The sequence below is a fragment of the Calliphora vicina genome, chromosome 5 (genome assembly GCF_958450345.1).
Source record: "Calliphora vicina chromosome 5, idCalVici1.1, whole genome shotgun sequence".
Lineage (NCBI taxonomy): Eukaryota > Metazoa > Arthropoda > Insecta > Diptera > Calliphoridae > Calliphora > Calliphora vicina.
The window spans coordinates 55,956,307-55,978,504 of NC_088784.1; the positions used below are offsets into that span (position 1 = coordinate 55,956,307).

General features: G+C 29.3%; 1 protein-coding gene across 7 annotated transcripts in view; it reads right to left on the bottom strand.

The window, feature by feature from the left end:
* Nucleotides 1–22,198, bottom strand: part of Trpm (transient receptor potential cation channel, subfamily M) — a 320,313-nt gene that overhangs the window by 72,268 nt on the left and 225,847 nt on the right. For all 7 annotated transcript variants that reach the window (XM_065510708.1, XM_065510707.1, XM_065510710.1 and 4 more), the window contains 6 exons: nt 14,666–14,828; nt 13,666–13,806; nt 12,072–12,144; nt 9,494–9,653; nt 5,358–5,494; nt 1,385–1,541 (listed from right to left, as the gene is read on the bottom strand). In XM_065510708.1, coding sequence (XP_065366780.1) covers nt 1,385–1,541; nt 5,358–5,494; nt 9,494–9,653; nt 12,072–12,144; nt 13,666–13,806; nt 14,666–14,828 — 831 coding nt within the window. The remainder of the gene's footprint in view (nt 1–1,384; nt 1,542–5,357; nt 5,495–9,493; nt 9,654–12,071; nt 12,145–13,665; nt 13,807–14,665; nt 14,829–22,198) is intronic.

Here is a 22,198-nt window from a genome sequence, read left to right on the forward strand (position 1 = left end):
GACGGCATCATCCCTGTTGATCTTCAGAAGAACGAAGATATAGCGGTGCCGTGGCACACTAATATGTATATAGCGTGTATCAGTTGGACTTATAACCTACATGATGAGAGGTAGAGCCGTTTTCATTCCGAAAGGAGGCAAGACGACTCACACTAAACCGAAGTATTACAGACCAATTAGCCTTGCATCATTTCTGATGAAAACCCTGATAGGGTTATTGACGTACTCATCTCATCTCTAAATCCCAAAATGCCTATATCAAGGGCAGATCTGTGGAAACAGCTTAACATTCGCTAGTAGGCTCTACTGAATAGTCGCTATCGCATAAGGAGTATTCTCTTGTTGCCTTCCTGAACAAAGAGGTAGGTACTTTTAATAAATATCTGCGACGGAAGTGCTTGGGATTCACCTGTGTATACGCCAGATCATGGATAGATACTCGGTAACAGAATAATAAGTGCACGGCGTCAGTGTTTAAAAATGGCAAATCGTGGAACATCACAGGGAGGTGTAGTGTCACCACTTCTGTGGAACATGGCTATGAATACCGAGCTGCTCGAAATGGATAGCAGAAGGCTCAAAACAGTCACTTACGCTGACGATTTATTTATATCACGTAAATTTCTGAATACAATATATAATCTGTTTTTGTAATTTGAATTTTAGATGACGGAGAACAATCGGCGATCATCGAAAATCTCAAAATTGAAAAATAAGGACCAACTTAATATCTATTCATACAAATTCACACTTACACCCGTACACATCACAACAAACAGGATGCGATATTTTAACTGCAAAATGCAAATAAATTACTAAATATATTGGTGTGGGGTTGGCAGTAGATTGGCAAATTAAGTCAAATTCGTATACATACATTCTTACATATGCATGTATTCATGTACATATATACATTAGGGTGGCCAAGCTAAAAATGTTTAGTTTGTTAGAGGAGACTAATTCTCAAAATCGCTGTCCTGGCGTCAGTATTTGGTTTTAATGATTTTTTCATATTTCTTGAAATATTAGTATCATGTGGAAGGTACAAAAGTTGGAATATTTTTGGACTAATGGAATAATTTAAGATATGGCATTGTTAGAGCCTTTCAAACACATTTTATATGTTTCTTTTGAGAGAAATATAAAAAATCATTAAAACCTTAAAAAAGGACATTTTAATCCTTGCATCCCGCTCACCAAATATTGACGCTGTAACGAAAATATTAGAGAAACGGTATACTAGAATATATTAAACTTTAATTTTAGTTGGAAATATCCACAACTTTTTTTGGGTCCACTTTATATGTGTTTGTACAGGTATTAATAAGAATTCGAATGCGTTTGTTTGCTATTTAGCTTGGTAGTTTGTGTATGTTAAACTTACTTGTGAACAAAAGCTATTAAATCGGCAGCACGCCCAGAGCCATCGCACACAACCACAGGCACGGGTGGTGTATCTGTCACGTATTCTAAAACTGCACGTATTGTGTTTGTACCGCCCTCGATAACAAGACAAACTACGGGTGTACTGGAATGTGTAACTGTGAATTAAACAAGACAAAGAGAACGATGAATATAAAACAAAAAGAAACATTTAAAAAGAGAAACATATTCCAAATAAAAAAAAAAATAGTGATAGAAATTAGACAAGCAGAAACGACACACAGACACACAAATGGAAAGAAAGATATGCAGAAGTGAATATAATTTGATTGTGTTAAATGCAAATATGTTTTCTGCTTACTAAATAAAATTGTATATAGATATGTATACAGATATATTGTATATATGGTTACCAAAAGTATCGAAACATATCAAATGTCATATTTAGCTGATTGATAAAATTTCAAATTCGATTAGATTTAAGTTTTTTCTCAATCAAATTTCTTACCTTTGACATAAACTTATTTACCAAATGAATCCTTAGTTGTCACGAAGTTATAATATTGTAAACACATGATCACGAATTAGACTGAGTGCTATTCTAGAAGCGGTTCTGTTCCACAATATTGCGATTCTAAGATCGTTTTATAAAGCTTTTTTGGGACCTGATTACCGATTGTTGTGATTTTGTATTGAAACAATTATCTGATTCACTTTATTTGGCTAGCTTTATATTTTCAATTGCTAGAAAATATTAGTGGTAATTGTTTAGCGATTCAAACTGTTTTTGGATACATGTGTTAACTATTAGCAATAACTATTTCTGGCAAATTATGGATATCTAGGCCTTCTCGTATTTTAATTGTTTTTAAACTTTTGATGGACATTTGTAGTAAAATTGTTTTGGTTGGACTGTTTTTGTATATTTTCAACATCAGGCATTTCTGATCAACTAAAAATAGACTTAATTAGATCACCCATCTATGCCTAATAATGGGCCAAATTATTTTGGTATTGGGTAATGTATTTTCCTACCATTGTAGCTAACCGATGCCACATGATTATCCTTGATAAATAAATGTTTCATTTTTTATTACTTCTTAAGTTTATTTTGTTTTATCATTCATGTATGTATTTCCTTTAAATAAATTACTAAATGTAAAATTTTAATTTTTTGGTATATTCATCTATCGGATAAAAACTTAACTTCGTAGAAACGCTACTCACGACTAGGGTTTTTATCCCGGGGATTCCCAGGAAAAATTTACCGGGAATTTTGAGAATTAAGAACTTATGATATACACTAGAGTGTACCACCTTACAAGCAAAAAAAAAAAGATTTCATGCGAGCTTCAATTTTCTGACATTAGGGTTGTTGGTCTTCTCGAGACAAAAACATTCATATATCATAATTTAAGCTACGACTGTAAAGTGCAAAAAATCGGCAAAAAAATAAAAAAAAATTTTCGGAACTGACTTGCAGAACTGCATTTTATTAGGGGGTGTATGGCCAATTTTTTTTTTTCAAAAAAGGTGAACATTTTTTAATTTAAAGTTATTCGCTTATATATCGACAATAATGGACCGCTTGTTATTAGTTATTTGGGATTTTTGAAATATTTGTATTAGGGGTTAGTTGTAGGGTATTCGAATTATTCGATTTTTCTCTTGTTCGAATAAACCGTTTAAAATTAATCGAATTATTCGAATAATTTAATTTTTTTTTGCCGTCGGATTTTTAATACTTTATTGTTAAAGAAAAAAAAATAACGTTAAAGTTAACAATTTAAGTATTGATTATGTTAAAAAACATTCGAAAACAAAGTCCACCATTAAATTTTCAACAGAAATATTCTGATTAATTCGGGAGTTAAACGATCTACAAAACAACATATTTTTTATAAAGTAATAGTAACTGAGAAATAGATCAGATTAGATTAGATTTCTTGAATTTTTTTATTTCAAAATATAAAATTGCAAATCCAATATAAAATTGCCAATTCATATAAAATAAGTATCATATATCCTGACAAATAAACTTTAAATTGAGTTATGACTGACGGAAAATATCAAACAAATATCATTTGTCAAATAATTATCATAACATGTATGAGCACGTATTTTTTATTATCAAATGATTCTTTTCTCTTGAATATCATAATATTTGTATCTTAGCCTCTTCTCTAATTATATTTAAAACGTTTAACCCAAGTGTTATTTGATTTATTTTTTTGATCAAGTTACCTTTGTAAAGCATGTCAGTTATTATATTTAATGTCAATTATATTCATTTGTTGTTAATTAATGAATAAACTCATTAAAATGAGTGATCAGAAAAAAGTGCGTACTAAAATTATTATAAATTTTCAACAAAACACAACTTGGTCCCACAAAAAGTTAGCCAAACAATCAAAGGTCTGAAGTCAAACTGATTCCAATGTTATTAAACAGTAGCATGAGAACTTTTTCGTTGATAGGAAACCTGGTTCAGGTAGAAGGAATGGTCCATATGATGTTTCTAAAGCAAATAAATAGAAAACATTTTCAAAAGAACTCCCACCACTTCCGGTAGAAAAGCAGCCCGGTTAGCTCAGTACTCGGGCTATTTGGTAGGAAAAGTTAAAGCCAATGCAGGTTTACAAACATACAAGGCTCAAAAAGTTCCTTGCAGGAACTCTGCTAAAAATTTGGATCCAAAGACAGAGTACGAAAATTGAAGGCAAATTTTATACAAAAAAAATATACCTGTTGCATAACGGATGACGAAACGTACGTATGAAAAATTCTTCGTAGCTTCTGGATCAATATTTTTCTGTTGGTGATGCTCGAGGGAATGTTGCAGAAAAGTTTAGGACCCAAAAGGACACAATTTTCCAAAAAAATCATGGTATGGCATTGCGGCAAAAGAAGCTAAACATTTGTTACAATGGACTCTATAAATACCGAAATTTACATAAAGGAATGTTTGCAGAAAAGGATGCTTCCATTCGTAAGACTTCTTAAAGTGTCAACTTATTTTTGGCAGATTTCGCATCCAGTCACTATGGTAAGAAAGGTCTTGAGTGGTAAAAGAACAATAATGTGGTATTTGTACCAAGAGAGGCAAGCCAATGGAGAGATATTGGACTCTTGTTAAAAGAGCACAAAAAAGGTGTCCAAAAGTGTGGTAGATTTTAAACGGAAGTGGACAACCTGTTACAACAATGTGACAGAATGCATTTACGGTAACGATATGTAAGTATATATTTATATATGAGTGTGAATGATTTTCAGCAGTAAGTATCATTAAATTTAGCATGTAATTGTTTCAGAGAACAACCCAGCTGTTTGAAAAGTGCCAATTGGAACCTTACACCAGCAATATTACTTATTGTACAACAAAACTTGTTCGGTGTGTCTGCTAAAGTGGTAGTTATCATTTGCACTACATTTCGTCGGCATAATCAGTAATAAATAATAGTCAAATATTCGTGTTAAGCTTTTGAAAATAAGTGCAATAAGTCCAAAATATACCAAAGCATTCTTTAGCCTTCGACTAAATATTTTAAACAAAGAATATACATTTTATGAACTCTAGATGTTGGATTATTTTTTTAGTTCATTGACCCAATATTGGTTTATCAGCTAATCTACTTTTCATTTTGCTTTGAAATTATTTAGGCTAAAAGTACTTGCTGGATAGTCTAATCACATTTCTCAGCCATTTATCTTAACGATTTTATTAAACAATTAATGGATCGGTTTGTCTAAATAACATTTTGTCATTTTACGTTTTAAGGAATTGATACCTTTGGCATCTGAGTCATAAATATGATGACTGATGATAAATGATTTGATCTAAATAGCACTTTACAATTACACTTGTAGCCTGTTCTGTTAATTTAAGCTTAAAAATTGGACATTAGTTATATGGATAATGAATGAATTTGTACAACAGAGATGAATACTTTAAAATTAACGAACAATATACTTACATGGGTGCAGTTTCAGATTTGAAATAAACTTTTCCAATTTTCTTCTTAATATCAGTTCGGCACCATATTTTGCTTGTGTGCCATTGTCGACCAAAAGAAAATAAGCGTGACGATTATTTAGCACAGCCAATTTGGACCTAAACAAGCAAAAGAAAAGTGAAATTAAATAACAAACAACATTTTAAAATCGAATAGAAAAAGGAGGAGAAAACAATTGAAAAAAACCTTTGTTACATACTAAACGTGTATACAAGAATGTACTTGCATGTGTTAGAGTTCCTATAAAATTAATTGTGTAATCTCAAAACTGAAAATAAAAAGTTTCTAAAGTTAAGATAGAAATAAAGACACATTTCTGAGACCAAGCTGAACCACATTATTGTTTTTCAAGTACTTTTTTAATGTGATTTTACTACGGTAAGCTTTGAATTCCAAACATCTGTTATCGAAAACGGACTTAAATTTTCAATAAAATTTAGAAAATAAAACTGAAAATAGTCTCTTTTTCATACATTATATAATACAAATAAACTTTTAAACTATTAAGGACAAATGCATGCCTTCCTCTGCATTATGTTAAGCTTCAAGCGAAGAATTCAGAAACATTTTTGTTTGCAAATCCAAAAAGTGAATAATAAGGGATACCCTAATGTATATAAGTACTACTATTGTGATTAAAAGCAACAAACTTTATTTATTTGGAGCAAAAATGTAGAATAAACAAACAGTTGATTCATTTTTCACTATCTCATTGTTTTTTTTTTGTTTGTTTATTATTTCAATGTTGCAACTATGTGTGTTTCTGCAAGTATATATTGCTTAGCCGTTGTAAGTAAGAAGGAAGACCTGCTGTTTAGATTGTAATTGTGTATTCAATTTTCTCGCTGCCCCAAGGCGTATGATGAACATCAATAATTTAGTTGCTGTTCTTGTTGTTCATACGCCCCAGTAGATGAGCAATAAAAAGCACTAAATAAACTCAACCCGTACTTACATAAATATTTATACACATACTATGGACTGTGATTGTTATGAAAAAATAACAAACATTTAAAACATTATTATGAATATTTAGATGCTGTTGTAATAAAGTTGAAATTTTAATATTTTTATTCTAAACTTTTTATTGCAATATAAACTAACCCCCAAATTTATAAACAGTTTTTTAAATATATCAAAGGTTTAGAAAACAAATTTTGTTTTGGAATGATTCCTTAGCCAAAAAGGGCTCTTTGGGAAAAACATATTTTTTATACAATATTATTTTTGATACGGAAGAAAATTAAAATCGTAAGTGCACTTTTCGAGATATTTTCACTTCTAGTTTTTCACTAAAAACTATGGTTTTTGGAAGTTTTAATTTCAGGAATACGAAATTCAGTTGAAATTGTCCATATTAGTGAATGAGACTAATTTTAAACATCGTTAAGTAAAGACATCAACTGCATTAACAGTCAGTGTACTATATACTTGTACATTATAAAGTGTGTGTGTTTCTGCAAATTTATAAGCTTGTATAAAAACACTGAGTGACTATTTAAATTGTTGTTGTACATTTTAAATAAATAAAGAGTTGTTACAATATTAAACTACTTAACTGCTTTTATTTGCAATCAAAAGTATCCGGTTTAATTAAAGGAAATAAACCACGTTTTTAAAAGGTAAAAACGTAACAATATGTATATTAGAGCGTACCACCTTACAAAAAAAAGTGCGCCGTACACTAATACAAACTATTTTTGCAAGGCAGTTTTGAATTTTTTTATGCCGAACTTAGGGGTCGAATTTTCAAATTTTTCGTTATATCTTTTTAATCTTGAGTCGGATCTTAAAGACCAATGTTCTGCTATAAGAGCCATTCACCTCAAGTATCCCGTTCTAGTTCTGCAAATTAGCCATTTACAGTCGGATCTATAAGTATGATGTAACGAAATCGTGACCTTTTGTCTACGTTTCGGACGTTCTCCGTCCGTTCATCGAAAATAACTCCAAACATTTTGTTCATGTAGTACATAAATCTTCCAACGCATGGGCCATATTTAAGCTAGAGTGCCGCCAAAAATACAGCCATCTCGAAATATGATTTTTTTTTATTTTACCTAAATTTTGTTAATTCTTTTTGTATAATTAAATTTTAAAATGATTCTACTTGAATTATCGAATTACTTCGTTAGCAAAAGTTTAATGAATTCTTGCGAGTTTTACTTTTTGACATTAGGGCGGTAGGAACAGAGGATCTGGTGGATAAACACTAGAACATGATACTCGAGGTCAAAGGCTCTTAGAGAAAAACATTGGTCTTCTAGAGACAAAAACATTGATATATCGTACTTTAAGATCCGACTGTAAATGCCAAAGATATAACGAATGCGACAAAAAAATGGCAAAAATACTTTATATTAGAAGGTACACCTGGATTTTTTTTGAGGTGTGCTCTATTTATACTTCTAAATATTAAACTTTTTTGTCATATTTAAACTTTTTGGATATTTTTCTTGAAAACTAAAGTTTTTTTTTAAAAAATATTTTAAGAAACATTTAATGTTTTAGCAACTTTAGTGCAAAATATTAATGGCAAAATTGTCTAGTTTACTCAAAACATTATTAAACATTAAAATAACAAATGGTACTCAGCTACGATATTAACTTCCATAGATTTCAAATCCATAAACAATTTTTCAAACATTCAGTTAAATTCTACGTTCTTAAGGAAAATCTTTTGTTTTTTCGTAAAAATTTCAAGTGAAAATATCTCGAAAACTGCACGAACGATTTTAAAATTTTGGACGTTCCAATTGTAGTGTTAGTGTTATTAGTATTAGCTGACGAATATTGCCAATATAAAACAAGTTAGAAAATATGATCGGTCAAGTCCGACCATATTTCGTTTAAAATTTCAATAATTTAATTTTGTGGGTGATTTTTTGAATAATTATGGATCGATCGCCATGAAATTAGGTCGTGTGATTTATGTTTATATGAATTTTATTTTTGTTGAATTCGATTAATGTCGATACCAACATTTTTAAGAGACATATGCTTGTTAAAGTGGAATTATATACGAGCTATGACTAATTATAAACCAAACATCATGAAATTAGGTGACACGATTTCCGTATATGGGTGAATCACATTTACCACCACACAGTACTACGAAAACAGGGATGAAATAGTACAGAATATAGACACCACTAGCATAAATTGAAACACTACACTTGTTATTGTTTTTAAAAAAATGAGCAATGATATATTAAAAAAATACTCTTATGGCAACATAAACATCTTGTCAGATTACCATTCAGCTTCATCGTCACATTATACGTCAAAAATTGGCAAAGAAAATAACCAAATTAAAGTTTTTGCTACGAGTAAACTACAAATCAGTTGTTTGCTCTTTATAAGAAAATATATATTTTCTACAGTTTAATTTAATTAGAGGTCTCTAAAAGTTAAAAATTCAACCGGTGTATCGAGTATCCTTAATAAAGAAAATGTCTAATTAATTGTTGCTGTGAATCGGTGAAAACCATGACTCATATCTTTTGAGAACTCAGAGGCCCCTACTAATGCAGAGCATTTTGTTAGTTTTATTAAAAACTTATTTTTTGCGGAAGTTTAATGGGTTTTATTTTGTATATGCGTATTTTGAGCAGTCTTATATACAGCGATCAATGTCAGTTGAACTTTAAAGCAAAATTACACTTTTTTCCACAAAAATTATAAATTACAGGTTAATAAAAAACGGCTAAGATTCATATTTACACTTAATTATGAGCCATATTAATGAAAAATTGTATAAAACACAATTTTACCAACGACAAAATATCGCAGTTGATTAATGAATGCTTTTACGTCAAAAATAACATTTATTCTAATTATAAATCTTTTAGCTCTTTAACTTCATACAAGTTTCATAGACTTTTCAACTGTTTGGTAAAACCACGAATAAATCATAAATATTTATCATGAGGAGAAATATATATATTTTTTAACATTGGTTAATTTTCAGTCCATAATGCCTCTGAGCAGAGGTACGGTAGAACTAAACATTTATAAATAATAAATATAAGGAAAACCTCTACCATTTTATGCAGAACAATAAAAAACTCAGTAAAAATAGCAATTGTATGACTCACCTGGGTGAACTGATGCTGTGACACGGTACCTCACGATTATGGCCCAAAAGTTCATGATTACGTTCAACAATACCCCAGGGTGCAATACCAATACTGACAACTCGGCCAGTCCTTTGCTGGCCTTCCAACAGCAAAGCATCACCAACTTGTTTGGTTACACCTGAAAACCAAAAAACACAAAATAACAAAGAAATCAAGTAAAAAATGGATGTCAAACATTACATTATATAATAAATACATTTAAAAGGGTATAAACCCCAAACAAACACGAAAATAAAATGAAAAAAAGTATATAAACTTTTACCACGTGTATCTATATACTTTTGGGGGCAGGAGAAGGTATGTGCGTTTACTAAATACACATTTTGGTCATAATTGTTGGCAAAAATCACATTATTCACCCGCACACTCAAATCTTCAAAGTGACAAACAAGTGGTTGTTGTTTCAAATACAAAACAAATTATATCCGAATTTTAGCAAGACATGACGATGAGTTTTGTTTCCGGTCATTTCCACCTTTCAATTTAAGACGACACAAGTAAAGTTGCTATGATTTAATTTTTGTTGATATAAGTTTTTTTTCCTTTTCACAAAAGCTTTCGTTTATAATAAAAAGGTTGTCAAAAATATATGGAAATTTTCAATTATGCTGCTATGTTCGAGGCGTATTAGTAAGATTAACTCATTAGGGAGCACCGAGTTTTGTGCATTACTACAAAATATCAGTAGAAAATTTATTATATCTGGAACAAAATATGTATAGTGTTAAGACCATAGAGTATTTTTCATATATTTTGATCCAAAGCTTTTTACTGAATGCCTATTAGCAATAACTGGTTCTGTCAAAGTTTGATCTGAAATGTTATTTGTTGGTACGATTTTTCCATTTTTAATACCAAACATTACTGATCAAATCTTTATTTTTCAGTGAAAATTATATTTTAAAACTCTCCTTTTAATAACGGCAAACTTTGTGAATATTTAAGTACATGAAAAATCAATAAAAAATAATATGCAAACATTTCATTTATATAATTGCTTACACAGCTCCTTTTTATAGCAATATATCAAGACAAACATTTGAAATCTGACTTAGTTTCAGAAAAATTGCAATAATTTCGAAACATTAATACAAAATATTACACAGTACAACATTTTTCAGTCCATTGCTTTGGGACTCAATTCTGACAATAAGAACTTCTGTATCATTAGTTTTGTCAAGTTGGCTGCCATAATAATTTAATGGCCATGCGAATTTTTTTCCTCAAGGTGGATTTTTTCACTTTTTCTATATTTTAGCACGGTTATATCTCGTATACCGTATGGAATATCTCTTTTGTGGTTGAAGAAAAGTTGTAGATATTGAATAGTAGAAGAAAAGTACGGAACATACCTACCCGAAAAAGTTGCATCCAGTGTCTTAAAAATCGCAAAAATGCCCATTTTTTAAAATTTTTTACCAATTTTTCACCTTTTTTGCTCAATAACTGGATTACAAATCCAATTATGGACCGAACACCATGAAATTAGGTCGTGTGATTTGTGTTTATATGAAAGTTATTTATCATGAATTTTGCTTGTATACCATAATTTTTAACAGATTTATTCCTTTAAAGTGATTTTCGGATGCGGGTCTTATATGGGAGCTATGAAAAATTATGTTATTTGTTGCATGTCTAGTTTGACTGTGGTAAAAACAAATTTTTTGTTGTGCTTCAAACAAAAAAGTTCTAAACTAAGAAGACTTTTTGAAATATGTTTATTTTTTTGTCATAAAATAATACTTTTTTTGTTTGAAGTACAACAACAATTTGTTTAAACTATAATAATATATTAGGAAATTATGACAATATGACTTAATATCAGACCTCTTGAATCCACCAATTGTACAAAGCATACAAAATCCTACATTTCCTTTTCGAAGGGGATTGCAAAATATCATCCAAGATACGAATTCAATATGTAAAATTATGACAAAATTATGTATGAAATTAGGTCCGTTCATTTACTTTCACAGTAAATACTTGCAACGAGAGAATAAAATCAAAATTTACAAAATTAATCTCTTAAATTCTCAAAAATAGTAAAAGGTAAATGAACGCTTTTTCAGTAACAATTGTTTTATACACACAATTTTCTTATTTTATTCCTTTTAGAATTATAAATACTCACATTTTCTTAAATTTGATTGAAAATTCTTTGTTTTTTTTACATTTTTTCACTACAAAAAAAGCTATTACGAGTTCAAAATATAACTTGTAATAGTTTGCAACGAGAGAACACTCTCTAAAATTTATACACTCTTGATTTTTTCTCTACTTGCAAGTTTTTTGAGTTAATGAACGCTTTTCCACTAACAATTGTTACTAACTAGTAACAAGTTTTAGTTATTGAACAGAGCTATTGTTATTTGTATTTAAAGGTAATTTGAATATTTGTTAGAAATTTTTAATTTTATAAATTTGTATATATAGATACAGTGTCTTAGATCAAGAATTTTTTTTATCAGAAAGTAAATGAAAAATACACGTTTTTTTACTTGATACTGCTGGTCATTTAATCTAAATAATTTCTTACCTGTATTTGTGCCACCAGTAAATATCCACGCTCCCGTTGTTTTGGCAGCTTTCAGTAAGCCTTTTCGAATTTCCTGCAAGAGTGTAGTAAAATATAAATTAGCTCTTTAGTTGTTGTATGTTTTGCAAATACATGCTCGTATTTGCTGTAATATATCTATTGGATCCGTTACAACCATACAAATTAAGATTATCACATTTTCATGGAAATGATTGCCACAAGAAAATGTGTCTCGCTACAAACATATGTATGTATGATTCAAACAGCCAACTTAATGATAACTGTAACATACTTTGGTTGTGGCAATCATTTAAATGATTGCATTGGTCATAATATTGGGGCATCACAACTATGTCTTTTCACTTCGTATTATAACAAAAGCAATTTTTCAGTTTATTTTCACAGTCATTTTTCATATTCATTACTGAAATATTTGTATGTACATGTCAAGTGAACCAACTTTTGAAATCGATGTTTTCCGATCGGGATGAAATTTGCACAAAGTTTAGTTCTATTGGATAGTAATTCAGACACAAGATCGTTCGAGTATTCTCTGAGTTAGAAGGGGTCAAAATTTTACTTATTATCTATTGTTCTTAGTTAAATGTGTTCCAAATATTTTAGATAGCTATTTCATCAATCTTTAGAAAAAAAAAATTACAAAAAAATAAAAAAATTTTCATATTATTTTTCCGAAATCAAAAACTAGGTTTGACTTTTTTGGGTCCTTTTTCAAAATGGGCCCTTTTTTCTCATAAGAATGCTTAGATATTTTCCTTGTAGACATATTTGGTCGCTTAGTTTTATCTGTATCTATCAAAATAAATGCAAAATCCAAAACTTTTTTTAATTTTTTTTTTTTTGATCAAAATAAAGTTTTGATATTTTCCTTTAAGACCCTTTTGATCACTTAGTGAAAGCGAGTGAAAAATAAATATTTTGTAACTCAAGATATACAATTTTTGACATTTTTTTTGCAAAATCTAACTTTTTTTCAAAATGGGCCCTTTTTTAAATTTTTGCTGAAAATAAAGCTTAGGTCAAAAAAGTTTGTGATATTGCCCAAAAAAAAAAAGTCAAAAATTGAATGCCTTGAGTTACAAAACATTTACAACATTTTATCTAAGCTTTCTCTTTAGCAAAAAAAAAAAAAGAAACTTAAAAAAGGGTCCATTTTTGAAAAAAATTAGAAAACATTTATTTTGATAAAACTAAGCGAACAAATAGGTCTATCTAAGCTTTCTTTTGAGAAAAAAGGGCCCATTTAAAATAAAAAGTTAAAAATGTTTTTGTTTTCTGAAAAAAAAATGTCAAACATTTTTTATTTTAAATTTTTTTTCGAAAGCTTGAAGAAATACCTATATAAACTATTTGGGACACATTTAGCTTTGCCAAAATGTAAAATTTTGACCCCCCCTAACTCAGAGTTCACGACCGATCTTGTTGAAAAATTGTGTCTGAATTACTATTCAATAGAACTAACCTTGGTGAAAATTTCATACCGATCAGAAGACATCGATTTCAAAAGTTGGTTCACTTGACATGAAATCCCCCATATAAATACATATTTTGTTAGTTCGTTGTCATCTCTTACCTTTTTCAATTTTGGCTGCAGTTCGAAATTAGCTTTGCCACCTTGTACTGTTATCAGCAGCTTTGGTAATTCTAAATTCCATTCTTTGGTAAAAAGTTGTACTAGCAATTCAGGACGGGTATCGAATGATAAACGGACATACTGTAAAATAAAAATTGTATATTTAATTAGATATATTAATTTTTAAGGTAAAGTTCAGGGGCCGAATTATAGCATTCGATATCTAGTAACATTTATCGTAATTTTTTATTTTTGAGATTATGGCATTCGATATCGTGCAAGAAATTTTAATATAATTTCGATATACAAATTATTTTTATTTTTTATAATAGTCAACTTTATGGACTTAAAATCGACTTTTGGGCTTTTGTGGTTAGGCTGGAATATTTTATTTCTATTTGAAATTTGTTATGGTATGAAATTTAAAAAAAAATCGACTTTATGGAGTTAAAATCGATTTTTCGGCTTTTGTAGTTAGGCTGAATGCATTTGACAACAAATTTGACTTAGAGATAAAAGTCGATACAAATGTCCAATACATAGTGAATCCGATCGCAAAATAAATATGTAACTTTTAAACTACTAGTCAAATTTGTATGGCCCTGTAATTTTCGGGAATATGAAAAGATTTTAATGACTTTTATATATCTGAATTTAAATGCCGATACAATTTAGTTTTTCATTAAAAATTTCAATGTTAGCCAAAATTAGATATATTTTGCATTATTTTTTGTTTGTTTAAAAACTAACCAACATTTCGGAAAATAAATCTCTGAACTTAAAGGTTAAATGAAATGCAAACAATCAAAAGGGTTATAATATCCTCCATCAAAATATTTTCAATAAATTGTGACACAATCCTGACACATAGGCAAATGCGTGCCATATAACAAATTTAAAAACTTTCAAAAACTAAATGATTGATAGATAGATGAGTGAGGTACTCAAGGTAGTCGATGATTAAATAACAACAAAAAGCATTTGAATTGGCACTGCTTACCTGGGCTTTTGTTGGATGGGCACCACCTTGAAATTCTATTGTACCATAAGCATCTGTTGGCTGAGCTCTGGTATGTTTGGTGGGCATCCATAAATCACCGGGTGATCCGCTTTCGATGCCAGCTATAGTTTGATGTGTTTGCCGTGCTTGACCGCAGCAACATCTGCAAATAGAGAAAAATGTGAGTTTTGTATTGATGCTAAATTATCAATTATTAAGTTCAAAATTAAACATTGTTATATGTACATTAGGGTGGATCCGATTGAATGGAGGAAAAACATAGTCAATACTGTTAATTTTAATGTTTATTTACAATTTTAAAAATTTATGAAAACTAATTCAGCTATTATTATATACTTTTACAAGGAAACAATAAGTGATACTATAACATAACAACCCTTAATACTTATGATAGACTTTCACTATCCAAAGCTTTAATTCAGTTCTGCTGGTTTGTGATCGCGATTAGTTTTCATTTTATTGTATCTCTAGCGCCAGTATTTTATAATACCCCGCAAACTACATTAGTTGTGCTAAACAAAAATGCAGAAATAAAGCTGAGGATCCAATCGTTTCTTGTTGGCTTTGCAATGCTGTTTATCATTGGACCCTCGGGCTGCTGATAATTTTCGTGAAGTTAAAGAACTTAAATTATGCTGAAAGAAATGTATTGTTTTCGACGTAGAATTTTTTTAATTTTTTAAAAATATTCATCTTTAGTTATTGTAGATAATTGCATATTTAATAATGCTCCTTGTTCTCCCAGAAAGAAGAAACACTGAAATATCATCAAACTGGTTTAACATCACTTGTAATTCTATTGGTACTAATTCTAACAATTTGCATCATCAATTGTTTTTAACACTGCAAGTATTCCTGCTACGATTATAGTTGTATCACAAAAAAAAACTCTTTCGCTGCTCGTTTTGGATTTGAAAATATAAAATTAATACTAGGGTATTTAATCGATTAACCGTTAATCGGTTAACCGATTAATTTAAATTAATTTAAAATTGTTGATTTTCACATAACAAATAAACCGATTAATTTATGTCGATTAACCGATTAACCGAAATTCCTTTTTTTGCACTTTAAATTGCACAATTTTTTTGTATTTATTTTTCCCTTTTAATTCAAATACAAATTTCAAATTAAAATTAGATATTTTTGGAACATCCACTAAACATGATTAGTGAGTATGTATAACAACTGACATATATAATTTACATGTCTTTGAAACTTTGTATTTACATGTATAGACGAAACTTTTTTTTGAAATGAGTCTTTTATCATAACTAAACGAAACTATTAAATTAATCAAAATCTAAAGCAATCCAAAAATATGTATTCTTTATCATGCTTTTGATTTCTTCAACATATACAATCATCAAGAGTGTGTTTTTCCAAGAAAAGTTTTATTAAATCTAAAGAACAAATCGTTTAAATTATATTCTTTTTATAAAAGATTATTTCAGAAGGTTCACTAAAACCCTAAAAACTCACACATGGCTCTTTGCTGCAATAACGTCATAATTAAAAAAAAGTTGTTTCGATAAAAACGCCTTTGACTGCTTTATGTCATTTTACTATTTCTTAAATAAATTTTTACTTATCAAATATACGAGAAAACATGAATTTTAATTTTGATGTTTACAACAAAAAATACTCATACAAAAAATAATTGACTTTTTTGAAAACTGATAATTTTGTATTACTCAGTTCAAAAAACACAGATTTTGAGTTATGACGTTGTTGCAGCAAATAAGCGATATGTTCACAAAAATGATCTCAGATACCTTATTTGCCGTTTTTTATGTTTTTGTACACAAAATTCGTTGTTGTATTTTCAATTTAAATTAACCGATTATTAACCGAATAGATCTAAACCTCGATTAATTATTTGCTCGATTAACCGATTAAACCAGAAACCAGATTAATTGAATACCCTAATTAATACAGAATACACAATTAATATATTATATCAATATATACGTGGCCTTAATACCAAAATGACGTTTCTCTATGCCAATAGCACCGATTTTACGTATCATATTATGATCATTATCATAATGTTGAAATATTATGCAAAAAGTGCCAAATATTTAGACATAACCGATCTCACAAATATGGTAGAGGAGCATTTATTGCCGTATTATCATAAATATCAGAAAAAGAATTCGGAGAAATGAAGGACCATGTCAAACAAGAATCAATTTCTAAGCAGAATTTTGACGGTAACAAATTCCATTTTATCGCAGTGTTCAAATGTAATGCGTTCACGGGGAAGTGAATTTAGGTCCTAATTTTATAAATCACGTCACCAAAGTGATATTTATATGGAAAGCAAAAACAAAATTTCAAAAATCAACGCTTGATTTTTTCAAATTTTTAAAATTTTGTTTTTGCTTTCCATATACAATAAATATCACTTTGTGACGTGATTTACAAAATTAGGACCTAAATTCACTTCCCCGTGAACGCATTACATTTGAACACTGCGATAAAATGGAATTTGTTACCGGCAAAATTCTAATTAGAAATTGATTCTTGTTTGACATGGTCCTTCATTTCTCCGAATTCTTTTTCTGATATTTATGATATACACCTTTCGGGAGTTGCTTTTGTTCTGGAACAATTAACCCTACTTATTTATTGTGGAATAAACCTTTGAAACTTAATTATTTAATTCTTACAGTCTCAAATGAATTCATTCAATTGCTTACTGTGTGCGGATGTCCAAATTAATCATGTTTATGACGCATATGGTAGACTTCTCGACTTGCGAATAATATACTACAAATCCGTTTATGCTAACGGCGACTCATTTTGCCGTATATGTGAAGATTTAAACGAATGTTACGATATTATAGATATATCGGATAGTAGTATCATTTTTATTAATCATTAGTCTGTAAGGATTTCTATTAATCTGTAGACCTATAAGATTAACAAAAATTTTAAATTTCACCATTATAAAAAATCCAATTGGATTTTTCACATTTGGCCAGAGGGTGTTAAAAGACTAATATGGTTGATTGGGAGAATACATCACAGTATTTAAAACTGTTGGCCATTTAGAAAGGCTAGCTTTGGAATTTTAGAATACTTAAATAAATTAAGTTTCGACATAAAATAGGTTAAATCGGAACGTCCTAATATGTTTCTTTCATTTGTAAATTTTAGGAATTTTTCCATTTTAAAAATAGAAAACATTATAAGTTCCAGTTCCAAGTTAAATATTTTTTTAATGCTAGCTCCCACTATCGGATCAGATAAATGCTCACAAATTTCGAAATTTAAAGTCAAATGGTTACATTTCAAGTATTTTAAATTTACTTTCTCTCTGTGTATGAAACAAATAAAATCGATTTGTGTGATGAACCTTGCCTATAAGGCATTAAAACGAACTGACAATTAAACTGACAATATATGTTGGTTCTTCTTTGCTTTTATTTTTCAATAACATCATAATATTTACATGTATGTACGATTACACTTATGTACATATATATTATATATGCATTAGGATGGTTCGATTTGTATGGATGCAAAAAAATAATCAAGTCAGAGTATTGTTATCGGCTGTGATTACCACTGTTGTTACATTTTTTAAGAATATAAAAAGTTACATCTACGATTTATTCTATACCGGCAATTTTTTAATACTAATACTGGTTGCGAAATATAGAGTATATGAAAAGAACTCCTAAAAAATTTAAAAAATGTTTAAGCTAAATATTCCTTTATTCCTGTATTACTCTAGAATTCTGTATACACGTGATTTAAATGAGAGCTATCAGCAGGACTTTTTTTTTTTTTTTTGAAATTCGGATAAACTTTTGGAGATTCCAAAAAAATATCCCTACATTTTTTACAGCATGTCCTCAATTGAACTTTTCTAACTATTAGCATGAAGTTATTTTTGGTTGATAGTATTTTTTTGTGAAAATTTGTTGTCAATATCTATATATGTTAGCGTTAATGTAGTTTTTAGTTGCCGGCCTTATATAAGATGTTGTATGTTGAAGTCTATGTATTTGATGCTTATTTTGGTTCAATTTCGATTCAATAACGATATTTACAACAGTTTTATGGTATTGGAGAGGATCTTATATTCTTTTTATACTTCTATTTTATAGGCATTTATGTACCATAGAACCATATTCCGAGGAAACCATAGACTGTTTCTTTCCATTTTCAATAATGTTTGTCCTTTTATTAAACGTGTGCAAAAATGCATGTAATTATCTGCATTATAAACATGTAAAGCAAATAGCAAAAAAAAATAAATTTATACTTTTTTGGAGTTGTCTCATATTTTGGTCCATAACTCTGGTTCTAATAGACGAATTTAGCGCATTTTCTGATCAACAAAGAATATTTGGGGAAATTTTCATACCTCTAAGTCCATTGCGTTAAAGGCCCAATTATCAGTGTTGTCAGATGAGGGTATTTGTCACCAAATTGGGGATTTCACGTTTGATTCGGGGGCAGTATTTCGTGATGAGAGATTTAATGTTTTGACAAAATTTCCGTACCTGCGATTTAAATTTTTAAAAATTTAAAAATGGAGTTTCGAAACAGCCGTTAAAAAATATTTTTTTTTTGGCCATACCTGCGAATGGGTTAACGGTATCCGACGAAGACAAAAACTCATACACAAGTGAATACGGATATATTTTAAATAAAAATTAGCTTTTGTTTTAATTTTTCTCGAAATATGTTAATTTTTTTCCTAAATTTCTTATACAAGTGGCCTGAGACAAGTTAATGGTCTGGCGAATTTGTAATAACTTTAACATTTTTTAACCAAATTTTGTCATATATAGCATGCAATTGCAAAAGTATTTATTTAGTAGCAAAATTTTTGCAAAAACGATCCCAAAAGTTTTACTCTAAAATGTTTATACATAACCATTATTTGAAGACAAATTAATTGTTTTATGGGATGAAATTTTTTATCAGAAATTCTGGTTGAATAATTACAAAATTTTCGGGACAAAATAGGATATTTGAATTTTGAAATGGGGATTTTTTGAGGTATAATTTGTCTGGCTACACTGATGAAGATAATACATCTGGATATGAATTTAATAATTCAAATTTATATTACATTATTTGGAGGAAAACACTTTATTAAGATGTTTTACTAATTTATGTATTTGCTGCTTCAACACCAACCTTGAGTCAGTTTATATATGGGCAATTCCATATCATCGTACGTGACATTTGTACGCCTATAGTGTGGAATAGATTTTGCAAAAATAAGAGTATCTTTTTGTTCCATTCAGAGGGCACTATATTTTAAAATAATAAAAAGTTCTTTCGAAATATTTTTGTCCAAAATATTGAGCGAAAAAAGGATATATCGTACGTGACATAAAACGGTACTCATTTTGAGGTACATGTAGAAATATGCGAAAATATTCGAATCGTGAGAGGCGTTGTGTTTTCTTTTAATTTCCTACACTTAACGAAATATTTTTCCTTTACAATCCGTCATATCTGTGGTTGATTTAATAATAAATAAAATTTAATATCGTACGTGAAATACCGTACGTGAGAGATTTTTCTCTTATAATAAAACAACATACATATATTCTGTAAATATATGTATACAAATATTAAAAAAGTGAATAGAAAATATACATTCGGTTTCAATAGACAATTTGACAATAGCAAAAAACAATCAGAGTCAAATTCATTTCATACTACAAGCTAATTGGGAGCCTAGTTATCGCCGCAATTTTAGCCTAAAACATACCTAAAACATTAAAAAATTAAATATAATCAGTTTAAACTATTATTTTTGTCTTTAAAATGTTGTAATGTGATCTAAATACTTTCACATAATAACATTTTATTATTTTCTTCTATTCAAATCATCTTGAAAAAAAGTTTCAAGGGTTTTTGTGTTTTCAGTCGTGGTAGCAATTCTCGTGGAATTGCCCATATGTTATATTCAATACTCGTATATAATAATTTGTAATAGTAAACTTTGTGTAAGTGAAAATAAAAATTATTAAAACTGACTTTTCCTACACAAGATGCACTACTTAACATTTTTTTTTCGAAATTTCGCATGGTCGAAATCTATTTTAGACATATCACATAATATTTTGATAAAAAATCGGCCAACCCTAATATATATAAAATAGTTATATAGATACAAATGAATTTAAGTATTCCCAACAAACACAAAGTCAACATTTTGTAAAGTTGTGGTATTTTCATTTAATATCAAATTAACATAAAATTTATCCAGCAGTTCTGGTGACTGCCACCGAACTACCAAGATATAAAAAAGAATTAAACAGACTACTCTTTACATTACTTAGGGACACTAAAGTGACTAATAACACTACGCTAGATTACTTAAAGTGTTTGAAGTAATCCATTGAAATCTGGTTGATTTAGAAAGGACGTGTAATACGTGTCATATAAAATGCCTGTAGTGTTGTCTTGCCTTAAAAAAGTAAGGATAAAATACATCCAAATGGTGAGAATGCTATTAAATATTCTCAAATAATTATTCAACGTTGGAAAACATAATAAAGGATTTGATTTCACATCATTTAGTTTGCTGGGTTATGTTTGGATAATAAATTAATTATGCGTAAGTATTTGTGTTCGCTTCCGAAAACACGTATGTAGGTGTATTGAAAACATGCTGACATTCACGAACTTTGTCAAACATAGATACATATACAACATATTTGTGTATACCTACGCCTATGTGTAATATCCTTTACAAACACTTTCACACTAGTACGTAACACACATACATATGTATGTATATAGCTTTACTCCATACATAAATGGTTGAGTATCAGGTTAGGATTGTTTTGTTTCTTATACCATTTGCTGTCATAGACATTCACACTCTGGGTCAAAAAGGCATTACAACTTTTATACAACTTTAACACGCTAGTTGTAATTAGAAATTCAATTATTATTAATATATAATACAGCAGATTTATTTTTAAGTCCAAATTTTAAAGTCCATTTAAAAGAACATCTGGCTCGATCAAGAAATACTGAGTAAGCAGTGTTACTATATTTGGTATGGAAAAAATATTAAAATTGTTAGAGGGTATAATATAATAAGGTTTTATTTAAGGTGATGTTTATACATTATATTGCAAGGAATAAGGTTTTTCCCAAAAACCGCAGGTACTGCTAAACGTTAGAGTGTTCCAAGATTGTATAACCAAAAAAATTGGGGTCCGCGTTCCTCTAGGGATCCATATAAATAATCCCGGGGGCCGTGAAGAACTATTGAAAACATTAAGTCAAAACACTGACTGTTTTCTAATTTATTTTTCAATCTTAATTTGATAAAAAATAATTTTCTTATTGCTGAGCAGTGATTTATAATATCTTCTTTTTTACATTAATATTTGGACTGCACATGATTATATTTTAGATATCTGGCAAAATAATTTATTCAATATTTTACTTGGTTTTAAATCAGTTGAAATCGCATGTTGGCTTTGAAGTGTTAAAGCATTTAGTACAATTGTCACATATTTA